At 39.6% G+C, this 16,804-nt stretch overlaps 1 protein-coding gene across 1 annotated transcript in view; it reads right to left on the bottom strand.

Moving 5' to 3' along the window:
* Positions 1-16,804, bottom strand: part of Stim2 (stromal interaction molecule 2) — a 138,800-nt gene that overhangs the window by 14,448 nt on the left and 107,548 nt on the right. The window contains exons 6-9 of the mRNA XM_055623802.1: positions 7,820-7,931; positions 6,604-6,719; positions 2,923-3,100; positions 2,117-2,294 (exon numbers count right to left, since the gene is read on the bottom strand). Coding sequence (XP_055479777.1) covers positions 2,117-2,294; positions 2,923-3,100; positions 6,604-6,719; positions 7,820-7,931 — 584 coding nt within the window. The remainder of the gene's footprint in view (positions 1-2,116; positions 2,295-2,922; positions 3,101-6,603; positions 6,720-7,819; positions 7,932-16,804) is intronic.

Here is a 16,804-nt window from a genome sequence, read left to right as displayed (position 1 = left end):
ATCCTGCCTTTGTTGCATAACAGTTGTGTGAGGCACGGCAGCAGTGACTTAACGTCACTACTCATCTACAACCCTCTCTATGTAACACAGGGGTTGGTGCTCAGAGCAAGCCATGGACAGTAGAAGCAGGGGTCTTTGCGCTCACTCATAAGATCGTGATCCTTATGAATACAGTCATGCTGGGCCACTACAAGACCCCCTGTTCTCCTTTAAGCCATCTTTGATTGACTCAGGATGACATGAGGATTATGTTTATACAGGCACAACTGGTACCCACTGCAGTGACCTTAGAGTCTACAAAGGCATGCAAAGTTCTCTGTGCCAAAACCAGAGATAAAATGTGAGGCAGTCACTTGTCAAACACTGTTATTAAGAAAGTGATGTTCACTTGGCTAAGGAGAGACTTTTTTAGTTGCCACAAAAGAAAGAACCTTTATAGAATCTAACCAAACTTATTGGGCCATCAAAATAAACAAGTAAAAGGACATGAAAGCAGAAGAAATACATGGGAAGAGTGATTGGCAGGATCAGGAGAGGAACAGAAGAGGTTAATTAGAAAGACATGTGACAAAACACATTATGTATGTTTGAGAATGCCATAATAAAACCTACTGTTGAGGGTAGTTAACATATGCTAATAAAGACAAAGGTATTGATTACTTCCTACTCATAGGCAAAGTTAGATAATTAGCTAAGAAGCTTTTCCTAGTCTGGTAACCAGCCAGAAATCAGATGGAGTGTTCTAAGGGGCATACCCAGTTCTTGGACACCATATACCTTCAGCTAGGCCTTTTCTGGCAACTTCTTGACTCTCCTATATTCTGTACAGAAAAGGTTTGCCAGGAAGCTGGGCATAACTACAAAATATGTCTAAGGGTCAATTTTAATAGTTTTTAAAAAATGTTTCAGTAAATTTTATTACATAAAAAATCCTGCAAATAGATAAAAACATCAAAAGTAACGAGACCTAAATTTAATGAACTGAAGTCAAAGGGAAAAGAATTAAGATGGTTTTTCAAGAGAGATGTGTGGTCAATGGCAACAAAGGAGAGTCCAAAATTCAGTCAGACAAATTCTCCAAAAGAACGCCTTAGAAGAAAACAGTGGTGCTCAATAATTGTGCTTAGAGCCACAGATGCAATAAAACCTTATCAAATAATTCTGAATCTTGTACTTAACAATCAATTTAGAGGCCTCAGTGCACCAACAGTACACAAAGTGCGAGGCCTGTCCCTGCTTTACAACTAACTAATTCTGAACAAGTCTCCCAATCCTCATTTTGTTTCTCGGTTTCTCAGTGAATAAATGGCCAAGTCAGAAAAATGAGATGGCATCACAGACACACAGGTTCACAGAATATGTCTGAAGATAAAGGAAGGCCCCTAAGATAAGAAACACAGGCAGCTTCTAGAATGGGAAAAGAAAGGTAGCACCTCCCACATAGGCTCCAGTGGGGTAAGGGCCCTGCAGACACATTTCAGAGTGATAATGAATCTACATTTATATGCCGCCCAGCTTGTAGTAATCTGTCTCTGCAGGAATAGGAAATTGATATACACGCATGCCACTGAAACTCTGCCACAATTCTCCCGTCTCGAAGGCACTGTGAAACGTCTGAAAGCCTACTCCATCTTATTTTGAGTACCTGAGTGGAGGAAGCAGACATCAAAAGGACATCTTTGCAGATAACTCTGAAGATTTTAGCAGGTTGTTCTAAAACCATCTAACAGGTTTCAAAGAGACAACTAGTAGAAATCCTCAATATCTGCAGCCTTTAACTTTACAGAAGATCAAAACTGGATGTCCTTTCTCTTACGAGGTGACGTTAGGGACTCAAAGAGTAGAGATCTAAATAAACACCTCAAGTGTACTTAAGGCAATGAACCTACCATGAACTAATGCTGCATGGAAGAAGCATGATGGCAACTTCATCTTTCAATTACATTTTGATCTTTTTGAAATATGAATTTGATCAATGCTAAATAATTATTTTATTAGCTGAGGAACATGAGTATACATGAAAAAAATACAGATACAGAAGATGAAACAAATAAAGAAGAGGAAACGGAGGCCTGCTCCTTGGAGCAGCAGCAGAAACACTTCCTTAGGATAGTACCTGCTCCAGTTCCTGCTCTGCATACTGGCGCCGGCTCAGCTCACACTCGGCGCCTTCCCTCAGCTCCCTCAGCCGGCAGGCCTCCTCCTTGGCATAGTTGATTTCATCCATCATTTTTCGCTCTAGATTTTGCTTTTCTACAGCAACAGTTCTGTTTTCTTCTTGAGCCTTTTCAAGTCTTAGACAACAATAAATTAAAAAGAATTCCTTACACAAGTATCCAAACTTTCATTTTTATGAAAACAATATTGTTGCAAACAATGTCATACTTTTTAAAATCAGAATTTATAGTATTTCTATTAATCTTAAATTAGACTAAAGATGAGGCAACCTAATATTTGGCTATCTTTTGTTATCTTGGGCTCAAAAGACAAGGACTGAAGAAAACAGCCTCTGCAAAAAGACTTTGAAGAAGCATAAACATTTAAATCTATTTGAAAGTAAAACTCAACTACATTCTGCTTTCATCTGATTTACTTCCTCTGATCTACATATATTTCCAAGTTGTAATTCTCTGAATATACAGAGTGAAATGAACATGTATTCCTAATATGGATGGACCCTAATATAAAATAAGTGTTTACATATTCATGCATGTAACATTTCACAAGCCATATTTACTTATGTGAAGAACAAGAGTACTGGTTTTAGTAACTAATTTTGTTTTATTTTGGATTTTTGAGACAAGTTCTTATGTAGCACAAGCTGGGCCTGAGCACACTAGCTTTGACCCTATCCCCCTAAGTACCAGGATCCCCAGGATGAGCCACCATGCATGCCCAGGTGGAGTGATATGCTTTAGTTACCTCTCTTGTAAGTCCATGAGACTTTGCTCTGCAGTTTGTAGACTCTCTAAATCTTTCATCATTTTTGCAACATGTTCTTTTGATGTCTTGTTTTGTGTATAAGCAAACCAACAACCCCCAACACCAATTACTATGGAAATTGTGAGAATAAAATCCTTCATCCAGTTATGAGGTGGACCTATTAAAAAGAAAAAAAAACAAACAGTTTTTGAGTGTAACACAGTGTAAACATACAGAAAAGCAGATATCCGAAGCAAACCAAACTAAGTATCTCCTTCCCCAGATACGAATCCCCAGAGCTCTACAAGATCAGAGCTCCTCCACCCGTCAGTATGCCTATTTTCTCTACCTACTCTACGGGACCTACAGAGAGACAGGGAAAACACATATGACCATAGCAGGCTGCATCCCACACCCATGCTACTGAAAGAAGCCTCACAGACTAAAGGGAGCTCATGTCTTGCTTCTATTTCCTTCAGTCAGGCCAGGTCACTATCACTGAAACACAAGGTAGAGAACCGAACACTCACCAAAAAGCATGTCCCCATGCTTGTGGTTATGCAATAAATTATCCTCATCAGTGGTCCATAAAGATTGAGGCAATATACCCATCCCACCCCAGGCAGATAATATTTTATTAACACAAAACGTGGGTGAAGTTATTACTGGTACCTCCCTGAGTAGAGATTAAGAATACTCCTGAACACCCTACAACTGACAGGAAAGCCTCTTCCCCATACCCTGTACTAGTAACAAACATTATCAACTAGTCCATGGACACAGCTGAGAAACCTGGCTTCAACGACTGTGGGCATCCCCAACAAGGGGCAACTAGGGCTCAAGGCCTGGGGCAGCTTCTGCAAGAATTCTTAGCCTGACAATGGGGGGCCTGCCAGAGACCAACAACCAATGGCAGGCTTGGAGATGGTGTGGAGGAACCTGATTGGTTGCCCAAAGCTACATACCGAGCTCTCTCTTCCAGAATAAAGGAGTCTGCATCTGCATCGGAGTGCATTCACCTGACTCCCGCTGTCTGTGTAGTGACTCCTGCGCCTCTCACCACCTCAGCCTGGACTCCCTTGTCTTCACCCAAGGGCTGGACCCTTGGGAGGAGGACCAACAAACAGCCATAGCTAGCTAGTAATGTCAGTTAGGTGGCCACTTGTCTGAGATACAGGAGTTAGGAGGAGGGAATGTGCAGGGTCCTTTTCCCTAACCTACCAGGCTGTCAATTCAGCAATGCCGTGTAGGTCAGAAGGCACAAGAGCTACTGTCTTGAGGAACATGAAACATAAAAACCTTTACTCAAATATCATTTTAACTTTGTCCTGACTGTCAATATATACCCACTTTCCAGGGAAAATTAAAAGAGAGATGCATGATAGCTAATGAAATATAATGTATTTTAATACTCTAAGGAAATATAATTTATAGTGGTAAGTTGCCTTTTGTGGATTTTGTTTTATATCATCTTGATACAAGCTTAAGTGATCTGAAAGGAGGGAACTTCAATTGAGAAAATGCCTTCATAAGATGGGGGCTATATGTAAGTCTGTTGGGCATTTTCTTAATCAGTGATTAATGTGGGGCCACCCTTGGGCTGGTAATCCTGAGTTCTATTAAGAGAGCAAGATAAGCAAGCCAGGAGGAGCTAGGCAATAAATAACACTCCTCCGTCCGTGGCTTGTGTGTTAGCTCCTGCCTCGAGGTTCTCATTTTGAGTTCCTGTCCTGACTTCCTGAAAAGTGGTGTGCAAGTGTAAGCTGAATAAACCCTTTCCTCCCCAAGTTGCTTTGGTCATGGTGTTTCCTCACAGCAACAGTAACCCCAAGACACTGCCCAAATGCTTACTACTCCTGCCACAAGACATTCTGCATGCTTCCTGTGAATGAACTCTATAAAAATCTCAAGTTGCTAGGCTAGCAAGTCCAGGGTGCATCCATATTTGCTTCTATGGTAAAAAGTCACAGTGTTCCGTATTTCCAGAGCATACACCCTCACCAGCCATTCAAGACATGCACTACATGCAGCTACAGTCTCAAGGGGTTTGTTTAAATGTCTGCTTGTAACTGAGAGATTCAGCTCAGGCTTCACCCCACCATGAGCTCTACTATCTGACTACCTGGAACAATATGTGGACCAACCAGTCCCACATTCCATTAAGAACCATATACTAGAAGGAGGTAAGTGAAAACTCCATTAAAATGTATCTCATTTGACAACATTAGTTTTTGTATGAAATCTAGCTTGGGTACTACACTATGGTAGTTTTGCAATAATTTAAAAACAAACATATTTAAAAGGTAGTACATCATTAATGTCTTAGCTTGTTTGCTCATTAAAATGCATGTTTACAACACTTTCTGAGAACAACTTGACAGTACCACATTCTCTGCATTATGAAGCACCTTTCCCCAGAACACAACCAAATAGCACGTACACAAAACTCTCTACCTTAATTCCTGTTTTCACTAATCAGCTCCTGGGAAAAAGCAAAATTTCACACAGAACAATCACCTAGTGGATTCGGTCAAGAACTCAGGGCAAGTAGCAAAGTTCAGGGATCCTAGGCATTCTCAGAAGGCTCCACGTCCTCTCCTGTGATGCCCACCAGCTCACAAAGAGGAATTCTGACGTTTTAGCAGCTATTCACTTAGCTCCAGCCAAATCAGAATCATGCTCAAAGTCAGGTGACCACTGACCCATGCCCTCCAGCTTTCAATAGAAGAGTCCCACCTCAACATGTATCCCAGAGACACTCCAGTCCAGAGAGAATAACGTCAGTTTCCTAACCACTATTCTGTAAAAGCCATAGTTCCTGTATTAATTTTGTTATTCCTTTTAAGATTCTAAAACAATAAAAGATTCTTCTAAAATATATACTGTTCAAACACTTCCTCTGAAAGCTTTCCAAAATTTTAAATAAACATATTAAAGTTCTGGGAAAAAAGTATTCCTGTTCAGATTAAAAACTTTTAAATAAAAATATGATATAACAGGTTTTTTTTTCTTTCTTTCTTTCTTTTCTTGGGGGGCAGTGGTTTGGGGTTTTAGTTTTTTGTTTTTAAAGAGAGGGCTTCTTTATGTAGCCTTGGCTGTCCTGGCACTTGCTCTGTAGACCAGGCTGGCCTCGAACTAGCAGAGATCCACCTGTCCCTGCCTCCTGAATGCTGTAATTAAAGGTGTGCAGGTCACTGCTGCCTGGCGATGAAAGTTTCTTACCCTTTCCTTTCAAACCAGTCAAGTAACAGTATTCACTTGGTGTTCCTCCTAGAATAGTATCACTTTCTACAGCCTCTAGGGGATCTTTGTTTCTGATCTAGGTCTTAAAACTTCTTGCTAGTGACACTGTTAATCGTGCCATCAGAGCAGCTAAACAGCCATATTCTTAAGGGTCAGTGAGTAAACATCCAGCTGTAATAACATCAACAGTTACAATAACCCACGGTTTTTAATCTAGAAATTCCAATTATCACCTGGCCACAGTTTCACAGCTTTTTACATTAGTAACTAGTTTTTGAAAGTTCCTATTTCTGTGGCAGAAAAGCTAAGCCACATTTCCTTCACAGTTAGTGAGTGGCTCTTCTTGGTTGTGTGTTCCTCTCCATTTTGCTTTCTTCCACAACACGGGAATGGGGCAGAGTACACTACTGTATCACACTCATTGAGACAGATACTAACGTGTCAGAGGCCCAAACAAAACCACATCCAGTGCTTTGAGTTGAAGTTTCTGTCTGTGACTCCGGTCGCTGATTTTCAACTGGGAAATCATAAATGGAGTTTCATGAACTGCTATCCTGCATATAAAGAAGAAAGTTATATATAATAAACACAGTATTTCAAATATGTAAATTTCCATCCATGAGCAGCATATTTACTGCTTTACACACTGCTGATCTCCACTGAGAGCTCATCTGGATTACCTGCTTTATGCACACCAGAACCTGTCTTAGAACTTAGCAACTGAAAGCCTGCTAGAGGCTAATCATTGTGCTGCTTTATTGATGAGCTATTGTTTTTTGCTTTTTTTTTTTGGTTTTTCGAGACGGAGTTTCTCTGTGTAGCCTTGGCTGTCCTGAACTCTCTTTGTGGACCAGGCTGCCCTCAAACTCACAGAGATCCACCTGCCTCTGCCTCCCTGAGTGCTGGGATTAAAGGCATGTACCACCATGCCTGGCTGTTTTTTTTCTAAAGTTACTTTCTATTATAACTTACGATAATTGTGAAATTTATGAAACTGAAAGTATTTAATAATAATTAACTAATGTCAGCTTTTTACTGTCACTTCACAAAGAAAAGCAAAATTTCTAAGGGACTTAATAAACACTTTAGCAGATGTTAAAAACTGTTCTTATTTCAGGAGCTTTTATGGAGCAGCAGCTGAAAAGCAGTCACCAGCGCCTAGTGTTTGACTGTTAAAGATAAACAAAGTACACTGAAAGCCAAATGGAAAGTAAGCACCTTCTGGATAGGTTGAGGGTGGAGGGATTCATGGAATAGATAGTTCTTGGGCGAGTTAGGAGGTGGAGGCAAGAGATTCCTCAGAAGCTTGGGGCCACCTAAGCTGCTATGTGCAGAGACTAATAACAAAGAGGCCCTGCCTCAAGCAAAGGGAAGGCACAAACCACCACATAAAGTGGTCCTCTAACCTCCACACATGCTATGTCATGTCATCTGCATGCACCCACACTCACACCTCAAACACACATATGTATATATACATACTACACATGTAACATAAAAATATAATAAAAAGGATAAAATATTTAAAACAGATACATTTATAGCATTCCCTTTATACTATCAGCCCCAGAAGTATCTTGCAGATTCAGAATTGAAAAGTGGCATCTAAAATATACTTCTCAATGCACGAAATCCCCTCTGGGTAAACACTGACCTGGGGAGTGTTGTTCCCTTCACATTATTATCCCTAAAATTCTTCTCATATTGTGGGAGTTCAACAAATTCTATCAACCACTGCAGGGTATCCTCAAGCGTCCAATTATGAACTGTAAGGCAGAAAAGAAAGTACATTGTAAAGCACAGGGATTTCAAAATTAAAATATGAACTCATCTATGAAAGTTTAAAAGAAGTTTAAATTTTCAATTAAATTGAATAAACAGTAGTAAAATAGTATCTAGCACTCTATGGTAACCTTAAAAATAATGAGACCCACACTTGCTTTCTAAAAGGCACAGGATCAAAACAGAAAAAAGACATACAAGGAATACAAACAGCAGTAAGACTAATTCTAGGCATCAATACAGAGTTTTTAAATGTTGAAATAATACATTTCTCTCGGTGTAGACAACTTACCACATACAGACTTAACTGACACTTCACCCAGCCCATCAATGCATATCATACTGTGAAACACCCTGAGAGTCAGGTCCAGTCTGAGCACTGTGACATACAGTAGCGAGCAGATGAAGAAAACGTTTGCCCCTGTGAAACCTAAGTGCCTCTGGCAAGGATTCAGGTGGAGCAACTTAGAAATGAAGATGGGGGGGACAAGAAAAGTTTAAATCATGCTGGTCATTAAAGAAAGTGGGAGAAATGACAGATTGGCAAGGGTGGGGGAGGAAGGGTTGGGATAAGTCCTCTGACTTGACTATTATCAACTAAAACCTAAAATAAAATCACAGAATTCTGAAGAGCTCAGAGAAAACTATTCAACCAGAGAAGAAAGCTTTACATTAAAGTCTTCACAAATGCCGCTGGGTTTTGTTTTGTTTTGTTTTTTTGAGGATTAGGCAGAAAGTCAGAGAGAGATCACATTAGGAAAGACTGGGTTTGAACCCAGGCAAACTAACCACAGACTCTTACTCTACATACTTTGAAAGCAACAACGAAGAGCAAAGATTAAACCAGGAGAAAACCAGGAGAATTAAGGCACAGGCCTTTCTCTGCTTACAGAGGATAAAGGACAACAATGGGTTACCCCCCCAAGGGACGGCAAAAAACAGAGTTGCATATTGTATACACTTAATATGAGGATTTGGGAAAACAGTTTATAGCCCACACAAGGGGCAAAAGGGGCTGAAGATAACACGGAAGTGACAAATGCAGTGCTGGGAATCCATCTGTGCACAAACGGATGTAGGAAAAGAGCATTCTCAGAAATTATAGATAATTCTGAATTCACATTTGCATGCAATGTTTTTATGCAGTCTGCCTTCTTCAATACTCGATCTTTAAAAAAAACAACTTAAGCAAATCATAGTAAAAACCTTATTTAAAAACTGTATTGCTAAGTGGCAATTTTATACTGAGAGAAAAGTGTTTCTCATGTTCTCTTTTTGATACATGTCCATCATAATACCTATATATGGCCTGAGGCCGCTGGATCCACAGAGCCAAACAAATAAGGCTATCAGCCAGCAGCTCAGGCCTGGATGCATTCTGCTGAATCTAATCCAGTCAAAGTAGCCTTTTACACGGAGGCTTCTTCCTTCTGCAGTGAACTACATGGAGAGCTGCCCTGTCTGACTGCCAAGAAGCCCACAGCGCAGCTGCACGGCACACACCCACACAATACTCTCAGCCAGGAAAACAGGGTAAGATTCCCTCTGGCTTTTGATTTTTCAATAGTAAAGGACCCAATCTAAGCAATCCAGCATGCTCCAATTTCCAAGGAGACCAGATTCAAAGGGGAGGGGGGGAGGAATCAAATAAAAAGGGTCGGAAAATGCCCAGTCCTAATACTACTCTACCTGAGTAGACAAGTTGTGGTCTAAAGTAGCTCTGTTCGTAAAATTAATTTCTTAAAATGCATCTTTAAAACAATACAGTCTTAACACAAGAAATAATTACTTGAGAGAACTTACTTTTCCAGTTGCTATCTGGGTTCTTTGAAGATGCCTTGCAAACAGCTTTCCTTTTCTTCTCATGACCACGACTTGGGTTTTGTATTAGCCCCCTCTACTCCAAAGACACTACTGTCATTTTTCAGCCTTACAGAAGCTCATTTTCACCATTCCCCAAGGCCTACCATGAAACCTGTTTTACCCTATCATCTCCTATATTTTGTTGAATCTTCCTTTCTTATCTAATACTTCATCTCTTCATAAATCATTTTGGGCTTTTTTTTTTTCTCTCACAGAATTTGATTAATTACAATTATCTATAAGAAAGAGAATTCTTTCAATATCTGCTTATTCCACTAAATGAGGCATAAGTTCCTTACTGACCACACCATGCTGAACACTAATACACAAATTATTTGTTATGTGCTTAATAAATGATTAATAAATGAAGTAGATCAGACTTAAAAGATAAGTACTCTAAACCCTCTTTCTCTTTCAGTGAGGAAATTAACCAGGGCTTGCCTGCATACGAAACCCCCAGTGTCTAAGAGCTAGCTGCAGCTACCCCATCCCTTCTGCCCATCCCTAACTGAGCTTCTTCATGCTGCGCTGCTGGGCCACACCTACACCACAGGGCAGGCGGAAGACACAGCATTTTAAAAAATGTACTTAGCAATTTCATCAGTTTGGGATTGTTAAAGTATTTTGTTGAGATTGTCGCAAGTGCTATAGGTTGATGTCTCCGTGACTTTTAGCAACTAGCTCCAACACCAATAAAGAGAACTTTGGAAAGGAATGAGACCTGTGTCAGGTTGTGTTATACCACTGGGTCACCGTGCCGTCGCTGCTAGGCTCTTTAACTCAGGCTCAGTATTTAAACTTTCTGATTCCATTATAACAAAAGAGGGCTAGTGTCTAAAGCACTGTCAACTAAATAAGCAACTGAGAACATGTCATCACAGAATGCTAACAGGAAAAATTGAATTCTAAAAATGACCAGGACACCTATAATAACATTAACTATTTACTGCATACCAGACTTAAGAATGTTATTTCATGTGGACACTGTAGCAACTCTGAAGTGAGCAGTTTTATTCCCAGGAAGAATATAATTTTCCCAAGGTAGAACTCTTAATCAGGTATAAACAAATTAGTAAAAGGCCATAGCAGGTTTCACTGCAACAGCATAACCCATGGCCCTCAAGATCTACAGCTTTTTAAATGTGCCACATGCCTGTCTCCCCTGCTACTCTTCAACCCAGAATGGCTTTCCTTTCTTCCATTTGCCTGCCTTGTCCTTACTCTTTATGACTCACACTAAGAACTCCTTCCTCCAAACATCTTCACTATCACCCATTTCAATATTACTGCTTGTGTTCTTTCATGTGTTCTACACATGGATCTATCATGAAACTAACCAAGCACGCAGGTTATTGTCCTCAACCATTTTGCTCTGCAGATGAGGAGTGCTACAAGAACAAGAACTTACCCTTTAAAGGGGGGGAGGGGCGGAAAGCTGGCTCAGAGGTTAAAAGCGCTGGCTGGCTGCTCTTCCAAAGGTCCTAAGTTCAATTCCCAGCAACCACATGGTAGCTCACAACCATCTACATTGAGATCTGGTGCCCCCTTCCTGCCTGCAGGTGTACACGCATGCAGAACCCTGTATACATATTAAGTGAGTAAATGAATCTTTTTTTGAATGAAGAGTTTGCATTTATTCATTTGGGGTGTGTGTGTGTGCACATGTGCACATAAATGTATGTATGTGAGTGCGGGGGTAGGTGTGGAGGCAAAGGACAATTTTCAAGACTCCGTTATCTGCTTCCACTAGTGGCTTTCTGGAATCAAACTCAGACTTGGTTGCAATTCCCTTTACCTGCTGAGACATTTCAGTTATTTAACTTTTATTAAAATGCCACTCTTTTAATTAAGGGGTTTTTAATAATATACACTTCCACATCCATTTGCATATGTACCCTGTAACTACAGTTAAATGCAGCTGTTATCTCTAGAGTCTATAAGGAGGCAGCTGGCCAAGCAATTACACATACGGTCATGGTTACACCTGTCTATCAATCAATGAACCATGGTCCACGTCCATTGTACTCTATGTGGCTTTCGATACTAAATAGCTCACTAACATCTGAAATACTTTCTCTTAAAACTTTAGTGCTAATAGCATACAAATGTAAAATGTTACCAACAAGTAATCTACTACAAGTAGTTGCCTAAAATGGACTTGTGGCTCTCCTAGAGATATCAGGTATACACGGGGCTACTAAAGTTGAGGTGGTAATACAAAAGCTCAGTAGAGTTTATGCAAGTTTTTCATGAAAAAAGACATGCTTGTAAGTAGGAAGATACACTCTAACAACCTGAAGATAATATTTCAAAAAGCATGGATAGATAGACAGACAGATACAGTCTCTGTCCAAGAACTTGCATTGTAGAGCAGGCTGGCCTCAGAGATCCACTTGCCTCTGCCTCTAGAGTACTAGGATTAAGGGCATGTGCTACTACATCGGTGAGGACTCTGGAGAGTAGGGTGACAGGAGAAAGAATGGTGAGTAGAACCAGAACTCCAAGAAAGGCAGAGCTCTGGACTCCAAAAGAGGCAGAGCTCTGGTACTGGATGTAGATGGACAGACATCTGGAGATTTAAAAAACAAAACAACTCTTTTTTGCTAACAGGGCAATTTCTGTAACAGTAAATGTAGCTGCTCACTTTGAAGTAAGAAAAAAAAAGTGTTGTATCCATCCCCTCCTACTCTACTTGCCAGCCCTACCACAATGTAGCTATTTTGGAACAGCACACATGAAAAAGAGGAAAACTGGGCCTCAGAAGAGAAAGCATTTTAAAAGCAATAGGGTGTGAGAAATGAGCATTAAGAGATAGGAAGGGGTGGATATAGCCATCAACAGAGGGGCCACCAAGAATACATGAGGCGAGCATAGTGACACAACCAGGCATACACCTAAGCTAGAACTGGATGAAATGCTCTTGGCAGTGATCTCTGCCCCTCAATTCTTATGGTATTTAATGACTGCTTCTACAAAATGGCACAGCATCCGAGCTATCTTATTTTGCTAACTTCCTGCTAACATTTCATGCCCTACTATAATGTAAGCTTCCATACCACACAAAATACTATTATATTCCAACACAAATTACCATTTAAGTATTCAATGAAGATGTAAAAATTCTTCCTTTAAAAAGAACCAGTTTTGTTTTCAATTGTCTACTTATGATCCTGGAGTTGTAATAAAAATAAACAATCCTATTCTCAGAGTATCAAATTGCAAAGCAGCCTTGGAGAATCTTTGGTTCTAGAAAAGATCCCAGAGACATAAGCATAATGGGGGCACTGATTTACAGTTGATAGGAGTATAAGAGAAGGGTTTTGTGTTTCAGTACAGTCCCCAGCTTAAGGAAACCTGACATATAAATCAGTGTGAAATCCAAACTTTAAATGAGTAAACTATATACACTTCTTTTTCCCGGCATTCATAAAAGCCAAGTGTATAAAGTCAATGCAGTCAGTACCCTTTGAACTTACATTAAATTACAGGCTTATCTTTGATCACCTCCCCCTAATGGGGGAGCAGCCACAGAGGAAGACAATGCAGCCAGTCCTGATGAGATCTGAAAGGCTAGGGTCAGAGGGAAAGAGAGGAGAAATCCACTATCAGTGGACTTGGGGAGGGGCTTGGGAGGAGATCAGGGAGGGAGAGTGAGATTGGGAGGGGATGAGAGAAGGGGCTACAGTGGGGACACAAAGTGAATAAACTGTAATTTATAAAAAATAAAATTAAAAAAAATTTTAAATTACAGGCTTGCCATAAAATTTCCTAAGGTCTCACTATATAAATTTTAAGTTAAAATTTTAGTTAATGTTAGGTAATGCTGGTCCTCCAAAACTTAAGGATGTTCATAAAATCACCCAAATACTAGTAAAACAATAGCCTCTAATCATAAAGCATTTCTATGTGTAAAGATAAATTGACAACTGCTAGTTAACTGTACTAAAAGATTCCCCTGGCTTAACTTGTAAAATTTCACAATAGTATGGAGTAATTACAGTATAAAATATTAACATACACACACACACACACACACACACACATATATATAAACACACATATACTATCCAGAGGTGATAATATAATTTTTGGTTTATAGACCAGGAAGCTATGTCCCAGACAGTTTAAATAATCCCCAAATTCATACTCCAAGTAGGAAGTATACATGGAACCAAATTACTGTGGGCTTCAAAGCTCCAACTACTGACTACCATGTTTCTCCTCCTTCATGAACCCTATTTCCCTTTAAGAAAATCTCAAGCTACAACCAAATTCATCATTGGCTGTGGCAGACCTTGGCCATAGCAGATATGTTATTCTGCCTAGTTCTTTGCTGCTCTCATAAACAGTTACACAGTTGTGTTCTCAGTTTTAAGAAGCAAGTGACAGAGAAAAAATATAAAGTATCCTGGTATAACTCTAAAAGAGCAAGTGAAAGACTTGTATGGAAAAAACTTCAAATCTCTAAGGAAAGAAATTGAAGACGATATTAGAAGATGGAAAGATCTCCCATGCTCATGGCTCGGTAGGATCAACATAGTAAAAATGTCCATCAAAAGTAATCTACAGATTCAATGCAATTCCCACCAAATTAGCATCACAATTCTTTAAAGACCTTGAAAGAAAAAAAATCTGAACTTCATATGGAATAACAAAAAAAAAAAAAAAAAAAAAAAAAAAAAAAAAAAAAAAAAAAAAAAACAGAATAACTAAAACAATCCTCTACAATAAAAGATTTTCTGGCAGTATCTCCATCCCTGATCTCAAGCTGTACAATAGAGCAACAGTAATAAAAACTGCATTATACTGGCATAGAAACAGAATGGTGGATCAATGGAATCAAATTGGAGACCCACAAATAAACCCACATACCTATGGACACCTGTTTTTTGAGAAAGATGCCAAAACCATACAATGGAAATGGTGCTGGTTGAACTGGATGTTCACATGTACAAAAATGCAAATAGACCCATATCTATCACCCTGGACAAAATTTAAGTCATGTGGATCAAAGATCTCAACATAAAAGCAGACACACTAAATCTGTTGGAAAAAAAAAAAAGTGGGGAAGAGCCTTGAACTCATTGGCACAGGAGACAATTTCTTGAACAGAACACCAATAGCTCAGGCTCTAAGATCTACAACTAATAAATGGGACCTTGTGAAACTGAAAAGCTTCTGTAAAGAAAGGACACTTTATCAGAACAAAACGACAGACTGGGAAAAGATCTTCACCAACCCTAAATCCAATAGAGAGCTAATATCCAGAATATATAAAGAACTCAAGAAATTAAATATCAAAACACCAAATAATCCAATTTAAAAATGGGGTAGAGAGCTAAAGAGAGAATTCTCAACAGAGGAGTATCAAATGGCAGAGTAACACTTAAAAGAAATGTTCCACATCCTTAGTCATCAGGGAAATGCAAATCAAAACAACTATGTGATTCCATCCTACACTTATAAGAATGGCTAAGATCAAAAACTCAAGTGACAACACATGCCGCAGAGGATGTGGAGAAAGGGGAACCCTCCTCTATTTCTGGTGGGAGTGCAAACTTGTACAACCATTTTGGAAATTAATCTGATGCTTTCTTTAAAAAATAGGAATAGCACTACCTTAAAATCCAGCTATACCTCTCCTGGTCATATACCCAAAAGATGCCCCACCACTCAACAGGGACCTTTGCTCAACTATGTTCATAGCAGCTTTATTTGTAATAGCCAGAAGCTGGAAGCAACCTAGATGTCCCTCAATGGAGAATGGAGAAATTGTGGCACATTTACACAATGGAATACTAATACTACTCAGCTAATTAAAAAAAAAAAAAAGGAAATCATGAAATTTTCAGGCAAATGGATAGAACTGGAAAAGATCACCCTGAGTGAGGTAACCCAGAAACAGAAAGGTAGGCATAGTATACACTCACTTATAAATGGATATTAGCCGCATAACATAGGAAAGCCATATAAAATCTACAGACCTTAAAAGGGACTGTAGGGAGGATGCTTAAATCTCACTCAGAATGGCAAACACGATAGACACCAGAAGCTGTGGAAGAGAGGGAACAGGATGGGACCCTACTATTGAAGGTCCTCTGACAGGCTCCACCCAACAGGGGATTGAAGCAGATGCTCAGCCAAACTTTGGGCAGAGTGAAAGGAGTCTTAGGGAAGAAGGGGGGAATACAAGGACATGGAGAGGACAGGAGCTCCACAAGAAGACCAGCGAAGTGAAATATCTGGGCCCATGGCAGTTCAGTATCCAAGTGGGTTCCATTGTAATAGAAACAGGGACTGTCTCTGACATGAACTGATTGGCCTTCTTTATAATTACCTCCCCCTGAGGGTAATTCCCCCTGAGGGAATTACCAGGCCACAGAAGAAGACAATGCAGCCACTCCTGATGAGACCTAATTGACTAGGATCAGAAGGAAGGAAAAGAAGACCTCCCCTATCAGTGGACTTGGGGAGGGGCATGCATGCAGAGGGTGGAGGAAGGGAGGGATTGGGACGGGAGGAGGGAGGGAACCACGGGGGGGGGGGAATACAAAATGAATAAAGTGTAATCAATAAAGAATTTTTAAAAATAAAATAAAAAATATGAAAAAAATGAAACAACTGGCAGAAGAGTTATTGCTGACAAATCCACTTCGGCTGTCATTGGCTAGAACAATGGGTCAGGGCTGTAAAACTAAAAGCACTATTTTCAATTACAGCATGAAAGCAACCTTATGGAATACCAAAAGTTTTGTAAAGGAACCAGGGAAGAAAAATCACAAAAGGAATCATATTTAATGTTGCCCATTATAAAATGTTTTGTGTTGTATGTTTTGACATTTCTATAAGTCTAAAGACATGATGGCTTAAAAGATATTTGAAATATTGGCATGTTTCACAAATACTATATTTTAAATAAAACAATGTACCAATACAGAATTTGTCACAATTAAATTTCAAATGGTGACTTGCAAGTTACAAAGCCTCAGGAGTT

The sequence above is a fragment of the Psammomys obesus genome, unplaced genomic scaffold (genome assembly GCF_907164565.1).
Source record: "Psammomys obesus unplaced genomic scaffold, mPsaObe1.curated_primary_1811, whole genome shotgun sequence".
Taxonomy (NCBI): Eukaryota; Metazoa; Chordata; class Mammalia; order Rodentia; family Muridae; genus Psammomys; species Psammomys obesus.
Note: the sequence above shows the minus strand (reverse complement) of the source record. Positions and strands in the feature narration are given on the sequence as shown.